Below are 19,142 nucleotides of genomic sequence, written 5' to 3'. Positions count from 1 at the left end.
AACTCTGTAACAGTGTGAAAGCCAGCAGTAATCCAAACATCCAGCAGGAACAGACGAACAGCGCATTATTGTCTAGTAAAAATCACCTTCTCCTCAGTCTGCTGGGGTTTGGTCTTCGTTTACAGCTTGAGCTAATACAGAGTATTTAGGAATTTTGGCTGCCTTCAATCCTTAAATCCTTTGGTATCTTTAGCTTGTTTAAGCCACCCCTCTGTGTTCAGTTATTAGTAATAAGAAGATAAGCTCATGTTATGTTTCTTGTTTTGAAAATATCTTTACAGTTACATATTATTAAATAACAGTTTTAATAAATATCCTCATTATAACACACAATAGTTTCACATTAGAATAACTAAATATAAACTATAAAAAGCACAGTTACACCTGCTGTCTGATAAATAACCTACTGAGAAAGTCCAACAGTGTCTGTATTCCCAGGAAATCATTTCCTGTGTTCTGGACAACAGATCTAGCTGTGGGAAACGGCTTCAATGGAATTCCACACTGACCAATCAAACCATACAGTCAGCTTCATGCTTCTGTCTCCCTGTCCTCCCTTCGGCTGTAATATATGTGAGCGTTTGTGTGCGTACCCACATTGATAAGTGAGTACGTGCATGTACGGTCACTCTGGTGTTCAGTAAGCTCCTTGTGGATGTATGAGTGCAGCTGATAAGGTCAAAAGGTAAAAACCACAGAAGGGGTCATGGGAAGCCACGGTCTTGGTCCCTTTCTCATGTTTATAGTTCTTCATATTGATGACCGTCAGGGTACGAGACTATTTTAAGCTCCTGTTTATGAGGACTGCGTTCTTTAGAGCACAGACGTTTTGCTGTGTTGTCTAATGATGTTTCACTTTTAGGACACTTCAACCAAGAAAATTTAGCATAAATTTATAAAACCAATAAAATTTTATGTGACTTTAATTCTTTTAAAAGTTGCTCTTAAAGCAATTTTGTTTTGTTTTGTGGTTACACTTCCATGCTGAATAACAAAGTACTTACTATCATTAACTGGTTGCTGGTTCCAACTGGAAAACACTGGTTTACTCGTTTTTATGCTGTTTTTATTTATTTATTGTGGTGTTTTATGCTGGTTTGTTTGTTTATTAGGATTTTAACATCATGTTTTACACTTTGATTACATTCATGACAGGAACTGTAGTTAGTCATTACACAAGATTCATCAGATCACAAGGTTATATCAAATGCAGTCATGGACAATTTAGTATCTCCAATTCACCTCACTTGCACATCTTTGGACTGTGGGAGGAAACCGGAGACTCCCCAGACACAGGGAGTACATGCAAACTCAGGACCTTCTTGCTGTGAGGCGACAGTGCTACACACTTAGCCACCGTGCCGCTTGTTATGCTGCCATTTTTTTTTATTTATGCATTTTCTCCCAATTTAGTGTCTTTCACTGCTGGGGGATTGCAGTCGAGGTGGGTATATTGCTGCTCACGCCTCCTCTGACCCGCATACAGCCCTTAGAGGAACCCTTTTCCACCCATGCACTCTGCACAGGCGCCTCTATCCGCCAATCAGGGTTCTTACACAGCGTTTGAAGACCCCGTCCATTTACATTTAGCAAGACCTGGTTCATACAGAGCTTTACCGAAGCTGTGACGTGTTGTTTAGACTTTGAAACAGTACAGATGGTTTAACTGCTGATGTGTTTACCTTAGCACCGTGATGGCAGTCGAGGCCCACACACCATGCCATCTTTTTTAAGGTGGTTGCCATTTTAATGAATTAATTTCAAACACTGGGCCACCCACAGTAGCGGGGTTGATTATTATAGTAGATAATATGTTTAAACTTAGGCTGAGATGTTTGGTACTCATTATAATAATATATCTGTAATTATCTCATATGGGAAATTACAGAATACATCACACAGCCACCTGAGAGTAAAATACAAGTTGTGGACTAAATAAAGGGGCTTCTTTTTTATTTGTCATGTATGCAGTACATATACAGGTGTACAGTACAATGTAATTCTTTTATGCATATCCCAGCTTGTTTGAAAGCTGGAGTCAAAGCGCAGGGTCAGACATTGTATGGCACCCTGGAGCTAAGAGTTTTGCTTAAGGGCCCAACAGTGGCTGCATAGCAAAGGCTGGATTTTAATTGACAATCTTGTGATTGGTAGCTACCTCTTAGCAGCAGGGACTGGGAGACTGTTAAGAATTGAAGAATGGATGGATGCAGGAACACCCTTAAATAAAAACTACTCCGCCGCTCAGGTAGTGCAGCTGTAAAAACACACGCTGGAACCAGAGCTGGGATCTTGAATACATTGTATCGAATCTCAGCTCTGCCTGCCGGCTAAGGCTGAGCGGCCACATGAACAACGATTGGCCTGTTGTTCAGATATGGGCGGGATTAAGCCGGATGGGGTCTCTCTCCCATGACTGGTGCAATTACGACCTCTGCTGACTGATTGATGGCGCCTGCACAGAGATGAGAAAAGGAATCAGGAGGCCAACCAGTTAAATGACTTTATAGAACTTTCAAAATCTAAGTTACTGAATGTATTTTTTTGATTTAGCAAAGAAACAATAAACATATTACAGACTTAAATTTGTTTTTAATTATTCATGTATAGAGAGAAAGAACAGTTGAAATTAATAAAAAACCAACGACATGACTCACGTGTCCATTTATAAGTGTAACTCATTGACTTAAACTCTACAACATGGGCTTAAAGTGCATCGAATTATGTTTTTCACGGATTCAAGGAATGCTGGCAGCTGATCTTCATCATCCAACACAAACACTAATCATCAGACCCACCAATAGATCTGGAACACACAGTTTTAGTTTCTATAAACAGGTCAGTCTTCATCCGTAACACTGAATCCTAAAATGGGCTAATAGTTTCATTCCAGCCAGCCAACCAGGGTTCAAATAAGGACAAATTACACATTAATATTTATTCTCAAAACAATCCCTTTACACTTCAGCATGTAATAGTTTTATGTTTATTTCCACAGCAACTAAAGCTTCTCCCATCACAGTCTCATAAATCCTATTTCAGGTTCGATCCTTCCACTCTTCTGATCTTCATTGTTACAGACTTGATGCTGACAGGTTCTCCATTTTTAGTCCACGTGTCCCAGTGAAGGTACGGCTGAGCCGAACGATCCTGATCCAGAGGCGACCCGTTGAGGTTCGCCCGGCCGCACTGGTTAAACCACCAGCCTGTGTTGTTGTAATGTGTGCTGCAGCTCTCCATGACCGTGTCGTTAAATTTACAGAATGGAATGCAGCCATCATTGTCCACATCTAAGGTGCTGAAAGGTGCCGTGTCCTGGTTCTGCTCCTGGTCGTATCCTCTAAAGGCATCACCTGCGAAAGAGAGGAAAATAAGCTTCGAAATTTAGTTAAAAACTTATGGGTGGGAAATTCTTAGTATATTGATTCTGGTTTGTGGATCAAATTATGCTTGACATTGCAAATGCAGCATTTTTCAAGACCTTCCAGCAAAAGCATAATTTAGGAGATACATTCAGTGTATGGTTTTGGGTAGCAGTATTTTAAACGAATTATAATAATATTACCTGCAAATAAAATGGATTTGTTATATGCCAGGTCTAATTTAAAATAGTTTGATGTGTATATCTGCTTTATTCTAATCTGAATTGCATGAGTATTTTCTCATTTGGTTCACTTCAGTCACTTTATTTTGGGTATTGTGAAGAAATTACGGTAAATAAAGGAAATCTATTCAATAACTAAAGTCAAGAATTGATCCAGAGAAGTTGACGCCGCTTCTGGACATGGTTAACATAAGGCTTCTTTTTTGCACAGTAAAGTTTTAAGTGGCATTTGTGCAGTAACTCTGTATTGTAGTGCTTGACAAAGTTTTACCAAGTAATTCCTCACCCATGTGGTTATATCAGCTATTGTTGAGTGGTGGTTCTTGATGCAGTGCCATCAGTGAACCTGATCACCAGTTTCATTGTTATGCAATGGGCCGGTTTCGGTTGTTATGCAAATCGTCTGCATATAAGGTTGGGGTTATTCACCACCAGCTCAGACTGAAGAAGTCACTTGGATGAGTGACGAAACGTATCTCTACAACAAACTTGTGTCCAGATGAACTGATTCAACTTTGTGGATCGAAGATCATGGGTATTCAGCTTAAGCTTGCGCTCTTGGCCTTTACGCACTGAAATTCCTCTCGATTCCTTGAATGGTTTAATGACATTATGCACTGTAGAGGGAGAAATATGCAAATCCCTTCCAATCTTTCTTTGAGGTTCATTGTTTTTAAACATTTCAATCATTTTCTCACACATTTGTGGACAAGCTGAAGATCCTCTGATCATCGTTGCTCAGCCTTTCCTGGATGCTGCTTTTGTACCAAACCATGTTCACAATCACCTGTTTGGAATCACATCATTTTTTAGTTATTACACCTCATTACTAGCCCTAAATTGCCCCCTTCCCAACTTTTTTTGGAATGTATTGCAGGCCTGAAATGCCGGAATGGATGTTTATTAATAAATGAAATGAAGTTGAGCAGATAAAACATGAAATATCTCAGGTTCATCCTGTCTGCAATCAAATAAAAGTCAAAGTAAATGTAAGGAACACTGTGTTTTTATTTGATTTGCATTTTCCATGCTGTCCCAACTTTTGTTTGTTATAGGTGTACGAGAGGAAATATCTCACCTGCACTTCCGGCGTATCTGCCAAGATGTATTGCAAAGAATTTGGTCTCATCTTCGAGCCAGAAGTTGTCGTAGGACGTGTACGCAGTGGAGTCGTCCTGAGAGACGAGGGATATGTGTAGCTGGAATCGTGTGTTCTTCTGATTAACAATACTGAACAACTTCCTTAACCCAAGCCAGTGTTCTCCTACACACAGAAGCAATGCAGAAATACACTAATTACAAAATCATTTGTAAACACTTCGTGGTCAAACATATGTGGACACTCCCTTTGAAACAACACTAAATTTTTTCCATTAAGTTAGTTGGTTTCGTTTCTGACCTGCTAGATCTGCCCCATAATGTATTTAAAGTGAAAACATTTGAGCTTAGTCACATAACCACAAAAGCTCACAGAAGGCATCTGCCATCTATCATTCCTGAGTTTTACACCACCCCTGAAAGCAGCATCAGCTGCTTTTTTAGTGGTTTTGATTGCAATATGTTTTTTTGATGGTTAGGAAGCCTAAGATCAACATTTGCGTTTTTAAATGCTGACTGAAATATGGTAAAGAACACCCACCGTGAACTCATTATGCCTGGTGAATATGTGTGTGTGTGTGTGTGTGTGTGTGTCTGCCCTGCAATGGACTGGCGCCCCGTCCAGGGTGTTCCTGTGTGCCTTGTGCCCATTGAAAAGTTGGGATAGGCTCCAGCACCAGCCCCCGGGACCCTAATTGGATAAGCGGTTAAGAAAGTGAGTAAATGAGTGAGTAAGTGGAACAGGGGCCTAACCCCAAGACTGTCTAACACCTGTGGTATGAACTGGAACGCTGACTGCAGAACTGAACGAATTAAATATTCTTGTGAATAAAGAGAATTAAATACTTGCAGTCATAGTCCAAAATTCAGTGGAATATCTTTCGGAAAAGTGAAAGCTGTTATAGCACCTAAAATACACCGATCAGTCATAACATTATGACCACCTTCCTAATATTGTGTTGGTCCCCATTTTGCTGCCAAAACAGCCCTGATCCGTCGAGGCATGGACTCCACTAGACCCCTGAATGTGTGCTGTGGTATCTGGCACCAAGATGTCAGCAGCAGATCCTTTAACTCCTATAAGTTGTGAGGTGGGGCCTCCGTGGATCTGACTTGTCTGCCAGCACATCCCACAGATAATCGATTGGATTGAGATATGGGGAACACCTCAAACTCGTTGTTGTGCTCCTCAAACCATTCCTGAACCAATTTTGCTTTGTGGCAGGGCGCATTAACCTGCTGAAAGATAAAATTGAAATTTTTTCCTGCTTCTAACACATCAATTTTGAGGATGAGGTGCCGTGATGAAGAGATAATCAGTGTTATTCACTTCACCTGTCAGTGCTCAAAATGTTATGCCTGGCCAGTGTAGATCATATCTATATTAATGTCCATAATTTTTGATGTAATGTTTAGGTCAACAGACATTAGGCCACAAAATTTCAAAGCATGAGGAACATTTTAAAAAAAACTATGTAGGGTTACTAACCTGGTAGAGATCCAAATCCATCCAGATAGTCTGACCACGTTCGCTTAAAGTCGGTAAGGCCATCAGTTCGTCTCTGGATTACCGTCCAGCCTCCTTCCATGTAATCCATCTCACAGAACACCTACAGCAGTGGTCATATGTTTACAATTATATCATCTGTGCCACTTCCAACAGCAAAGAAAAAGCTTTGAAAAAATTCATGTAAGGAACAAATTGTTCAGCAGTTATACAAACACTGTGTGACGTTTTACCTCAAACAAAAGTTCAGAGTTGTCGGGCTGAATGATGTAAACTCCACTTGGAATTTTGGGTGACACGGCTTCTAATGTTTCCTTGATGTCGCTGCAGTCCCTTCCTATAAAGGTAAGTATATAAGTATACATTTTTGTTTTTTATTTTATTTTTCTGCATTATTCTGGCCACGGTTGCAGTCAAACTGTGCGAAATACCCATACCAAAGACACACATTCCTATAAATGGCAGACACTGGATTTTACACTAGTTTGTCGTCTCACAGCAAGAAGGTCCTGGGTTTGATTCCCAGGTGGAACAGTCTGGGTTCTGTCTGAGTGGAGTTTGCATGTTCTCCCCTTGTCTGTGTGGGTTTCCTCCGGGAGCTCCGGTTTCCTTCCAAAGTCCAAAGGTGAATTAGAGATACAAAATTGCCCATGAGTGTTTGATTTAACCTTGTGAACTGATGAATCTTGTGTAACCAGTAACTACCTGTCAGGACATGAATGTAACCAAAGTGTATGATGTTAAAATTCTAATAAATAAATATAAATAAATTACACTAGTTGTGTTCATAACAATCAAGAAGACTAGATGTTCCCACTTGGCAGAATTTGTAGTTTATTAAGCAGGTTTATTGGTTTTAGTACAGTCCACATATTATTGATAGGACTGATGTCAGGAATTTGGAAAGCTCAGTCCAAATGCGTAGTTTTATCCTGATTTAGCCATTTTAAAACTAGTATTGCTGTGTGTTGTGGGTCATTGTCCTGCTGGATTGTCCTGTTGCATTCACTGTTGAAGAACGTTGTCACTGCTACATTCACTTTTTTGCAATGCACCAGGACATATAATACCATACGTATCTACTACCTTGGTTCATTTCTGACCACAAAACTCCCATCAATAAGCTTTTTCTTTGTCCTTGTAACCAGCAACAAACTTTACTTGAGCTTTAAGTTACTGATTGTGAATCTGGGGCTTCTTTGTCGCATGTGCATGGTGATGTAATGCATACTTGACTGTGGACAGAAACATCTGTGTTCCAGCTATTCCTTCTTTTTTGCTGACTGTGCTGACAAATCTCATCTTAGTTTACAGAGACAGTTTGGCTTTTTCTTTGTTTCTTTACTTTGGCAATGAGACCACTGTTCCATGTATATACAGTGTATCACAAAAGTGAGTACACCCCTCACATTTCTGCAGATATTTAAGTATATCTTTTCATGGGACAACACTGACAAAATGACACTTTGACACAATGAAAAGTAGTCTGTGTGCAGCTTATATAACAGTGTAAATTTATTCTTCCCTCAAAATAACTCAATATACAGCCATTAATGTCTAAACCACCGGCAACAAAAGTGAGTACACCCCTAAGAGACTACACCCCTAAATGTCCAAATTGAGCACTGCTTGTCATTTTCCCTCCAAAATGTCATGTGACTCGTTAGTGTTACTAGGTCTCAGGTGTGCATAGGGAGCAGGTGTGTTCAATTTAGTAGTACAGCTCTCACACTCTCTCATACTGGTCACTGAAAGTTCCAACATGGCACCTCATGGCAAAGAACTCTCTGAGGATCTTAAAAGACGAATTGTTGCGCTACATGAAGATGGCCAAGGCTACATGAAGATTGCCAACACCCTGAAACTGAGCTGCAGCACAGTGGCCAAGATCATCCAGCGTTTTAAAAGAGCAGGGTCCACTCAGAACAGACCTCGCGTTGGTCGTCCAAAGAAGCTGAGTGCACGTGCTCAGCGTCACATCCGACTGCTGTCTTTGAAAGATAGGCGCAGGAGTGCTGTCAGCATTGCTGCAGAGATTGAAAAGGTGGGGGGTCAGCCTGTCAGTGCTCAGACCATACGCCGCACACTACATCAAATTGGTCTGCATGGCTGTCACCCCAGAAGGAAGCCTCTTCTGAAGTCTCTACACAAGAAAGCCTGCAAACAGTTTGCTGAAGACATGTCAACAAAGGACATGGATTACTGGAACCATGTCCTATGGTCTGATGAGACCAAGATTAATTTGTTTGGTTCAGATGGTCTCAAGCATGTGTGGCGGCAATCAGGTGAGGAGTACAAAGATAAGTGTGTCATGCCTACAGTCAAGCATGGTGGTGGGAATGCCATGGTCTGGGGCTGCATGAGTGCAGCAGGTGTTGGGGAGTTACATTTCATTGAGGGACACATGAACTCCAATATGTACTGTGAAATACTGAAGCAGAGCATGATCCCCTCCCTCCGGAAACTGGGTCGCAGGGCAGTGTTCCAGCATGATAATGACCCCAAACACACCTCTAAGACGACCACTGCTTTATTGAAGAGGCTGAGGGTAAAGGTGATGGACTGGCCAAGCATGTCTCCAGACCTAAACCCAATAGAACATCTTTGGGGCATCCTCAAGCGGAAGGTGGAGGAGCGCAAAGTCTCGAATATCCGCCAGCTCCGTGATGTCGTCATGGAGGAGTGGAAAAGCATTCCAGTGGCAACCTGTGAAGCTCTGGTAAACTCCATGCCCAGGAGAGTTAAGGCAGTTCTGGGAAATAATGGTGGCCACACAAAATATTGACACTTCAGGAACTTTCACTAAGGGGTGTACTCACTTTTGTTACCGGTGGTTTAGACATTAATGGCTGTATATTGAGTTATTTTGAGGGAAGAATAAATTTACACTGTTATATAAGCTGCACACAGACTACTTTTCATTGTGTCAAAGTGTCATTTTGTCAGTGTTGTCCCATGAAAAGATATACTTAAATATCTGCAGAAATGTGAGGGGTGTACTCACTTTTGTGATACACTGTATATATATATATATATATATATATATATATATGCATTTTCTCCCCATTTTTCTCCCAATTTAGTGCACCCAATTTTGTCTTCTGCTGCTGAGGGATACCCGATTGCATCCAAGGAGAGCACGTCGCTGTACACACCTCTTCCGACGTGCACAGCCCTCCTCTTCTTGCCCCTGCTTTCTGCACAGGTGTCTCTTCCGCAAATCAGGGTCCTTACACAGCGTATGAAATCCCACCCACCCACCCACACATAGTCCGGCCCCCACCCTGCAGATACGGTGGCCAATTTTGAATCTGTTGCAGGCACTGCCAATTATGCCCGCTAGATGGCGCCCAGCCGTTCGGTGGCAACACTGAGTTTCGAACAGAGGAGTTCAGAATCTCAGTGCTGGTGTGCTAGCGGAATATCCTGCCGCGCCACCTGGGCGCCTCTTTCTTCCTTTACTTTGGCAAAGAGACCACTGTTCCACGTACATTATAACTATGGACGATTGTACAAATGATCTTGTGATGTAAGGTTGCTTAGAAATTGCTACAAGTTATGTTCCTGAATCTGTTATTCACTTTTGAAGAGCGGAACATGTGTTTATAAACTCCTCTGTTATAATACATGTGGTTCAGTATAATGGGTGTAGTTAAACTAGCCCTGTTTACATGAGCACAGAGAAATCACCAGCTGTAGTCTAAATATTAACAAGGAATTAATAAACTATGCCACTAACTTAAATGACATCATAGAGCTTTCTACAGCACAAACTTCTTTTTAACTGAACAGATTCTGATATATTTTTAGAAAATACTTAATAAACATACAAAAAACTCAAATTTGTTAAAACTGTTTGGATTGTTTGTGTTCCTTTGATTCAGTCATGGAAAAATAACAGTTGCAGAAATCATTGAAATCCTAAGACTGCCTTTCAAGTGAATGTAAACTTGAATTGATTTACCGTGAGCGTGCGTGGGCTTCAGGGAAAACATGTCGTTATTGTTTCTCTGCACCTCTAAACTCAACATCTGAACCTTGGTCGTTAGCTCCATTACCTTAAAAAAGAAACAAAGCCAGTCAGATGGTGTTTTGTTGATTTATGTGCAGGAATACAGAGAACAGAAGCTGAGACGTTTGGTACCTGACTGGACAGGAATTCCAGGGTCTTCTGCTGTTCATCAATCAGATCTCTGATCAGCTTTCTGGTACTTCTGGTGTAGGTTGTCATGGCATGCTGGAGGTTACCTGAGTCACACAAATCACTAGAATTTTTGAATGAGTTCAGTTGTTATAAAATAAGTTGTAAACCTAGTAGATTTACCCAGATTTCTGTAATGATTTCTCATAATGCAGTTTGTGTTCTGCTCTTTATCCATTTGCTTGTTGTCATAACTGAGCAAATACATTTAGTAAGAGCACACAAGGGTCTTAATTTAAAACATCATTCCACTCATGTATTTTACAGCACGAATGTTTTCTAGCTGCTTAAAGCCTGAATCAGATCATCATGACCTGCTCAGTGGAGCATTTTTACTGGTTGAGGGTCTAGAAATCAGATGCAACAACCTAGCTATTAGGTGGTGCACTTGCCTGGATAGAAATATGAGGGTTTCATCAGAATAAGCATACATAAAAACTGTGCCAGCTCTGGTCCTGGGCAGCAGGAAAGTGTTATATTGTGTTTTTAATACAGAACAGGTCATTATCCCAAAGGTTTACATTCTTTTTCCTGCATAAGGGGCGAGGTTCCCCCCACTGTGAGAATTGCCACATGCATATTACTATCAAACACTGACTAAGTCTCCCGTATACATTAAAGATCTTCAACATTTTTTATTAAGCATTTTCTCCCTTTTTCTCCTCATTTTCAGCGTGTCCAGTTTTGACCCCCGCCCCGATCGAGGAGAGTGAACTGACACATGCTTCCTCCGACACGTGAGCAGTACCCGACTGCATCTTTTCACCTGCATGAGGTGAGTTCATATGCAGATCAGCCTTGTGCACGGAGAGCCACACCCTGATCAGCATTATTCCTTAACTCGATGTGTTCGAAATCCCAGCTCTGGTGTGCTAGTGTATTTTGAGGACCAATGTAAAATTACGTCTCTCAGCAAACTCCATCAACTGATATGTTAGAATCAAAAACCTGTCCTACCATGAATTTGATCTTTCATGTAGTTAAATAAACTTCCTTTTCTTTCTTTTTTTTAAATGCATTTTCTCCCCATTTTCTTTCCAATTTAGCACACTCAATTTTTGTCTTCCACTGCTGAGGGTTTTCTCGATTGCATGAGCACTTTGCTGTACACGCCTCTTCCAATGCAGACCACTGAAGTTAAGACCACATTTTATTGCTTAATTTCTGTCTAAAATTTAATTCCCAGTCAGCTTTTCTGTTGTATTGTGGATTTCTTATAAAGATCCAGTAAAGGAAACCAGTTTTGTGATTGTGGTTGAATACATACTGCACAGAGAATGCTTTTCATCCAGCATGAGCTTTGCTGTCATCTCACATGGCACTGTGCACTTTTCCTTCTGGTTATGGAGGGATGCCGCTTCAAAACCATCCGCCACCATCTCAGAGTCATTAAGTGTGGCATTGTTTATGTCCTATTTAACAAGAATATAATGTGATTATGATTTGACGATTAACGATTAAGTTATATTACATATCTATGAACAGAAAGTTTATTGTTATTATTATTATTTATTTTATTTATTGTCATAAATCAGGCAAACATGTCATAATCTGGTCTGCAGAGTGTGTCTTACTTGTTTATGGGTGTAAAAATGCTTCAAACAAAGTGTATGTCCTCCAGATTTTTCCGTTCAGTTTTAGGTAGACACAGCCAATTGTGTGTCTGTGTAGGTGCCCGACCGGCTGATAGCAGAGCTGATATTCAAACTTGAAAGCTTGAGATCTCAGCAATGGTGGGCTTGTGTGTTTTACTCTTGTACCACTTGATTGCCACTATTTTTTTAACATATTGATTAAAAATTTGTGTTTTTAAACATTTGCTCACAAATAGAAACCTCATTTAATGAAAAGTTGGGTCATTTTGTAGATTGCAATAAAAATAAAAATCCCACACATTTAACAGTGGTGCCCTACACATACACACTGAGATGTATCTGCATTCCCTCAATCTCTTCATAGTATTTTGTACAATAGATGGTAAAACCCTTAACTATTAACAATCTTGCATTAAGAAATGTTTTTAACCAACTGACAATTCTCTCACAAAGACTGAGCCTGTGGAAGATCCTCATTTAATTTATTAATGATGCCCTCACTTGTTACCAACTCACTCATTATGCCCCGTCTCAACTTTGTTTTGAATGTGTTGCATGTATCAAATTCAATATATATTTTAATATAGTTTAATATACAATCAGGTTGGTCAACCAAAACTTGAGACTTAAACTGGCTACAGGTCTGGGGTTTTTCCTACCGTTTGCCAAATAAATAAGACCCACAGTGACCCTGACCAGGATAAAACAGAAAGTAAATAAATGAATATATATCATAATGTGTTGATGCTAAATTATTTGCTTGTTTGTTTTTAATACCACTACAAATATAGAAATATGGAAATTTACTAATAGAACCCTCAATTATATACTGTAGTTTGGTTTGAGTTATTTTAAAGGTATAAAACTTCTTCATGCTCTGTAGACTATAATGTACACCGATCAGCCATAACATTAAAACCACCTCCTTGTTTCTACACTCACTGTCCATTTTATCAGCGCCACTTACCATATAGAAGCACTTTGTAGTTCTACAATTACTGACTGTAGTCCATCTGTTTTTATACATACTTTTTTAACCTGCTTTCACCTTGTTCTTCAGTGGTCAGGACCCCCACAGGACCCCCACAGAGCAGGTATTATTTAGGTGGTGGATGATTCTCAGCACTGCGGTGACACTGACTTGGTGGTGATGTGTTAGTGTGTGTTGTGCTGGTATGAGTGGATCAGACAGCAGCGCTGCTGGAGTTTTTAAATACCGTGTCCACTCACTGTCCACTCTATTAGACACTCCTACCTAGTTGGTCCACCTTGTAGATGTAAAGTCAGAGACGATCGCTCATCTATTGCTGCTGTTTGAGTCGGTCATCTTCTAGACCTTCATCAGTGGTCACAGGACGCTGCCCACGGGGTGCTGTTGGCTGAATGTTTTTGGTTGGTGGACTATTCTTAGTCCAGCAGTGACAGTGAAGTGTTTAAAAACTCCAGCAGCGCTGCTGTGTCTGATCCACTCATACCAGCACAACACACACTAACACACCACCACCATGTCAGTGTCACTGCAGTGCTGAGAATGATCCACCACCTAAATAATACCTGCTCTGTGGGGGTCCTGACCACTGAAGAACAGCATGAAAGGGGGCTAACAAAGTATGTAGAGAAACAGATGGACTACAGTCAGTAATTGTAGAACTACAAAGTGCTTCTATATGGTAAGTTGAGCTGATAAAATGGACAGTGAGTGTAGAAACAAGGAGGTGGTTTAAATGTTATGGCTGATCGGTGTACATTAATATGCCTTAAAAACAAACCGTTTAACAGAGGTTATATGTTTTTCTAATTACAATAACGGTTTCATCCAATGACCATAGACAATAAAACAAAATTAAAAAACACATGGTTTGTTTAAAAACACTTACCACAGTACGGTTGGGTAATGCAAGTACATTTGGAAACACATAGAGCCAGAACAAGGTAATCCAAATCATGTCTCCTCATGTAGAGCTCTGTGAGAAAATGATGCTCCGCTCTCAGTGTGAAGTGGTTAGGACTAGGACTGCCTTCTTTTGGCCACAGTACAACAAAAGCCAGCTGCTGCTGCTTCTGCTCATATCATGGAAAACCTCTGTCCACCCAGCTCTATTCAATATCAATTGTAAACCACTGTTGTTTTTATTGCTGTTTGACAACATCCTGTGAGCTCTATCAAAACCACATGTTGCAGGGAAACGTGACACTTTGGTCTGCCGTGTCTGAGCTGGAAATCAGCAGGTCTGGGAGTGGAGACTACGTAAATTATATTCCTTCCACAAGCACAGCAGGATCCGCTGTGGTCTTACAAAAGCAACGGTAAAGCTAGAACGTCAGCACATGCCTTTGTAGGCCCTCTTTATTACCTATAGAACAGTGTGGAAAGTGTTACTGATTGCTGCCAAGCAGGTTTCACATCAGAAGGCTTTGTGGGAACACATCTGTTGACCATTACCTAGTTCTGCTGAGTCAGCAAGAATTAGGAAATATCAAGGATTGTCCAAGAAGAGCACAAAGTATAGTCTGTTTTTAACCTACGTTAGCATGAGCTGAACCCTTCTGCAGTTGGACGTGGCTAGCTCTAACAACCATTTGATTGTTTTGAATCAACTATAGACTTACATTTTAAATAAGCACACATTTATAATAATGAGTCCAGTTTAAAGCTACAGTTTGGAATCTGTATTTGCTTATAATTCTTCCAGTGCCAGTCATTGTTTGGTGCAGCACTTAAAGAACTATCCATCAGCATTTTTTTTACTCCAGAAAAAATTCAAGGTGATTAAAGACCAAGGACGTGATGTGGGTTTAATTTTTGCCTCTGGTCAACACTGTGAGGACTTTTGCATTTTCTCTGTGTCGTTTTCCTAAAGGTGCTCCACCTAACAAAGACGTGCAGAAGGTGGACTGGATGCTCCTAAGTGTAAGTGCCAACTGAGTGTTTGGCCCTGCACAGTTTCTGGGGGTGTATTCCTGCCTTGTTTCTGTAATACAAAGACCTGTAATACAAACCCCAGTCCACGAAAATTTGGATAGTGGATAAAATGTAACCATTTTTTGGCCCATAAAACGAGATTAATCTTTAAATAATGTTATGGACTGTAGATTGGAAAATATCTTAATCTTTTGCATCCATGATACTCATTGGAGTTTTTTGCTTCCTGTAGTGCTGCTGACCTCCGATCCTGAAAAAATAGGGTTATGATTAAGACGACCCTTTGACACGTGTGCAGTAGCCGACCACTTGTTTTCACCTGCACCTAGGGATCAGTATTTCATTGTGCAGGTGCCATCAATCAGCCAGCAGAGGTTGTAATTGTATGCACTTATGAGGGGTCACCTCTGGTAATCCCAACCCGACAGACGAGCCATACATCATTGAACGTCTGTATAGGTGCCTGGCCTGCCAGTAGCAGAGCTGAGATTTAAACTTGCGAGTTTGGTGCTCAGGTGGCGCAGCGGTAAAATACGCTAGCACACCAGAGCTGACATTTCGAACTCGTCGGTTCGAAACTCAGCCCTGCCATCCGGCTGGGCTGGGATCCTACATGAACAACGATTGGCCATTGTTAATGCAGGGTGGGAGCTGGACAGGGACCTCATAACTGAGGCAATTACAACCTCTGCTGGCTAATTGATGGCGCCTGCACAGAGATGAAGGATAATGCATTGGTCAGTGTGTGGCTCTCCGTACACAAAGCTGATCTGCATATGATCTGATCTCGCCTCATGCAGGTGAGAAGATGCAGTTGGCTACTGCACACGTGTCAGAGGGGAGGAACCACTGGACGCGTTCAGGAGAGAGGAAGCATATTGCAATTGGGTAATTGGATACGCTAAAAGTTGGGAGAAAAAGGGGAGAAAATGCATTTAAAAAAAATGTAAGAGAGTTTGCAATGTAAGGTCCGGTGTGCTAGTGTGTTTTATCGCTGCACCACCTAAGCACCCTCCTCTACACAATTTTTGCAAATTGGCAATGCCTGACTCGTTTTTACTTGTGGTAGTATTAGTAATAGTGGTAGTATTGTTGCTGTAATTACTTTATTGCCTACAAAAAATATGTCATTGATGATGTCATTATTGAATATAACATTAATTTATTTTGTTATTATAGGTATAGGTCTAACTGGGCGGCACAGTGGCTTAGTGGGTAGCACTGTCTCCTCACAGCAAGAAGGTCCTGGGTTCGATCCCCAGGTGGGGCAGTCCGGGTCCTTTCTGTGCGGAGTTTGCATGTTCTCCCCGTGTCCGTGTGGGTTTCCTCCGGGTGCTCCGGTTTCCTCCCACAGTCCAAAAACATGACACCAGGTTAACTGGAAACACTAAATTGTCCTATAGATACCAGGCCGCTAGATGCACAAACCAGTGCATTGTAGTGCCGGTCCCAAGCCCGGATAAATAGGGAGGGTCGTGTCAGGAAGGGCTACCGGCATAAAACTGTGCCAAATCCCGCGGGCGACCCCTAACGGGAAGAAGCCGGAAATGCCGACCCCGTAACCGAAAAACGGGACAAAGGCTGAGGAACAAGAAGAAGATTATAGGTATAGGTCGAACTGACAGGAAACTTTCACATTTATTGTAATTATGCTAAACTAGTCACACCTATGTGTTCTTTATAAAAAACATTAGTGTCATTGTTGTTCAAGAAAGCTACCAAGCGCATTGGATGTCTTTGGGTACCATCTAGTGGACAAAATGTAACACAATTGCCCAAATTTTCACATTGTTGTGCTCTCTCAACATGTAACTCACACCTATGGGCAATTTAGACCGACCAATGCACCTTCTGCATGTTTTGGGAGGTGGTAGCTCGCTGAGTAGGTGTCGCACTGTATGCTTTTATTTACATTTAAATTTTTTGGCATTTAGCAGACGCTTTTATCCAAAGCGACTTACAGTACTGTGACAGTATACTGTCTAAGCAATTGAGGGTTAAGGGCCTTGCTCAAGGGCCCAACAGTGGCCACCTGGCAGTTGTGGAGCTTGAACCAGCGACGTTTGGACTATTTTGACTACTAGTCCAGTACCTTAACCACTAGGCTACATGTCCCTTTCACTGAATTCCCTGTGTAGTCCACTTCACTGGGAAGTTCTGGGGTGATTGGAGTGCACCCCGAGTTTTTCCTAATGGCAAAACTGTAATTACTGCAACAGTCATGCTAATAAAAGCTACAACAAAAAGAGTGGCCAATGGTTTGGCGCCTTGTGTGGGGTGTATTTTCTAATATTGTGTGTGTGTGTGTGTGTGTGTGTTTCTTAAATTTTTAAATGTGTAAATCTGTAATTTTTATATATTGTATATTTTCTATTTACTACTACTGTTATTGTTGTTGTTTTTTTATTTTACTTTATTTTTTAATTATATTTCCTAAATATGTAGCTAAGCTTTGGCAATACTTCTTCTTCTTCTTCTTCTTGTTCCTCAGCCTTTGTCCCATTTTTCGGTTACGGGGTCGGCATTTCCGGCTTCTTCCCGTTTGGCACAGTTTCACGCCGGATGCCCTTCCTGACACGACCCTCCCTATTTATCCGGGCTTGGGACCGGCACTACAATGCACTGGTCTGTGCATCCCAGCGGCTAGGTAACTATGGGACAATTCAGTGTCTCCAATGTCTTTGGACTGTAGGAGGAAACCGGAGCACCCGGAGGAAACCCACACCACGCTGACACGGGGAGAACATGCAAACTCCGCACAGAAAGGACCCGGACCGCCCCATCCGGGGATCGAACCCAGGACCTTCTCGCTGTGAGACGGTGCTACCCACTTAGCCACCGTTCCGCCCTTAAGCTTTGGTAATACGAATGTCCATAATTTGTCATGACATGCCAATAAAGCTACGTTTGAGTTTGTGTGTGTGTTGTTTGGTAAAAGTGCTCCGAAGCCACTGCGAGCCTGACCACTCACCAATGAGTGTGTGTCACTCCCTAACCTCCCGGTTCAGCTAAACATTAGCGAAGTTAAATGTGGAACCTTTCATACACGGCTTGTGTATCCAGTCGGGCGGATTTGTAAAAGCACGGCGGGATTTTTAACTGATTTGTGTTTGTTTATGTTTTATAGCGGCGATGTTTCAAAACTGCTGTTTTTATTTTTATAACGTTTTGCCTCTGTCATTTAGATGAATGTTAAATAAAGTAATAATGAGTTTAAAAACATTAAGCTGCTGCTAACTAGAAATAAGCAAACTTGTATATAAATGTTTAGTTAGATAAATGCTAATGCTAACAGGAGGAGACAGGTAAGTGTGTTATATATTAATAATATAACGGTGTCTTATAGGTCTGAGTTTTATCACTAATTACTTGTAATCAACTGTGTGTTTACACATTGTAGCTCCCTGTTGGTGTAATGAACAGTTCAACATCGAAGAAATGTTATTTGGGACAGCATCCAGTCATCAGGAGAAATGGGTAAGAATTCATTAATACTGAATTACACGTTAATTCATCTAAACTGGACGTTTTATACTAAATGTATTTATTTATTAGGATTTAACGTCATGTTTTACACACTTTGGTTACATTCATGACAGGACAGGTAGCTACTCATTACACAAGATTTACCTTTAAGTGTAGTTCGAGTTTGTGATATCAAACACAGTCATGGACAATTCAGTGTCTCCAATTCACCTCACTTGCACGTCTTTGGACTGTGGGAGGAAACCGGAGCACCCGGAGGAAACCCACGCAGACACGGGGAGAACATACAAACTCCACACAGAAAGGACTTGGACCGTTCGACCTGGGAATCGAACCCAGGACCCAGATTCTTTCACCTGAAATACACAAAAATTTCAGTCATTGTATTGGAATGATTTCTGTGATTTTGTAAAAAAAAAAAAATAATATTAAAATAAAAAGTTTAGTTATTTAATAAGTGTATTACGGCTTTTATAAAAACCTTCCAGGTTAAATATACATACAGCAACTCTAATTAATTTATTGGTGTAGATGTAGAAGGCTCTATGATGGCTTTTTAACTCTCTGGAATTTTGTTCAGCGATTGAGTGAAAACTCAAACCTTACATTCTTTAATTTCCATCTTTGTGTTAGATCCCCTTACTAAATGTAATGAACACAGTTTTTCATTGATCATTTGTTTATTGAAGGAAAACAGTTATGCTCCAAATGTAACAACCATGTGCTGT

At 40.9% G+C, this 19,142-nt stretch overlaps 1 protein-coding gene across 1 annotated transcript; it reads right to left on the bottom strand.

Moving 5' to 3' along the window:
* Positions 1 to 2,362: 2,362 nt before the first annotated feature.
* angptl5 (angiopoietin-like 5) lies at positions 2,363 to 13,993 on the bottom strand. Its single transcript, XM_063011802.1, has 8 exons — positions 13,883 to 13,993; positions 11,678 to 11,822; positions 10,354 to 10,457; positions 10,174 to 10,267; positions 6,443 to 6,546; positions 6,192 to 6,312; positions 4,683 to 4,868; positions 2,363 to 3,353 (listed from the first exon to the last, which is right to left on the bottom strand). The coding sequence occupies exons 1-8, from the start codon at positions 13,949 to 13,951 to the stop codon at positions 3,034 to 3,036; spliced, it is 1,143 nt and encodes a 380-aa protein (XP_062867872.1). The 5' UTR covers positions 13,952 to 13,993; the 3' UTR covers positions 2,363 to 3,033.
* Positions 13,994 to 19,142: the final 5,149 nt, after the last annotated feature.

The sequence above is a fragment of the Trichomycterus rosablanca genome, chromosome 16 (assembly GCF_030014385.1).
Source record: "Trichomycterus rosablanca isolate fTriRos1 chromosome 16, fTriRos1.hap1, whole genome shotgun sequence".
NCBI lineage: Eukaryota > Metazoa > Chordata > Actinopteri > Siluriformes > Trichomycteridae > Trichomycterus > Trichomycterus rosablanca.
The sequence above is the reverse complement of the archived record's forward strand: the minus strand, read 5'-3'. Positions and strand labels throughout refer to the sequence as shown.

What these genes read in the sequence shown, in the direction of transcription:
- angptl5 (XM_063011802.1), bottom strand. Translation starts at nt 13,951, where the DNA reads ATGATTTGGATTACCTTGTTCTGGCTCTATGTGTTTCCAAATGTACTT. An exon ending in CATTACCCAACCGTACTGTG is followed by an intron (nt 11,823 to 13,882) that starts GTAAGTGTTTTT and finishes CTTGTTAAATAG; the next exon opens with GACATAAACAATGCCACACT. An exon ending in CAGATACGCCGGAAGTGCAG is followed by an intron (nt 3,354 to 4,682) that starts GTGAGATATTTC and finishes TCTCTTTCGCAG; the next exon opens with GTGATGCCTTTAGAGGATAC.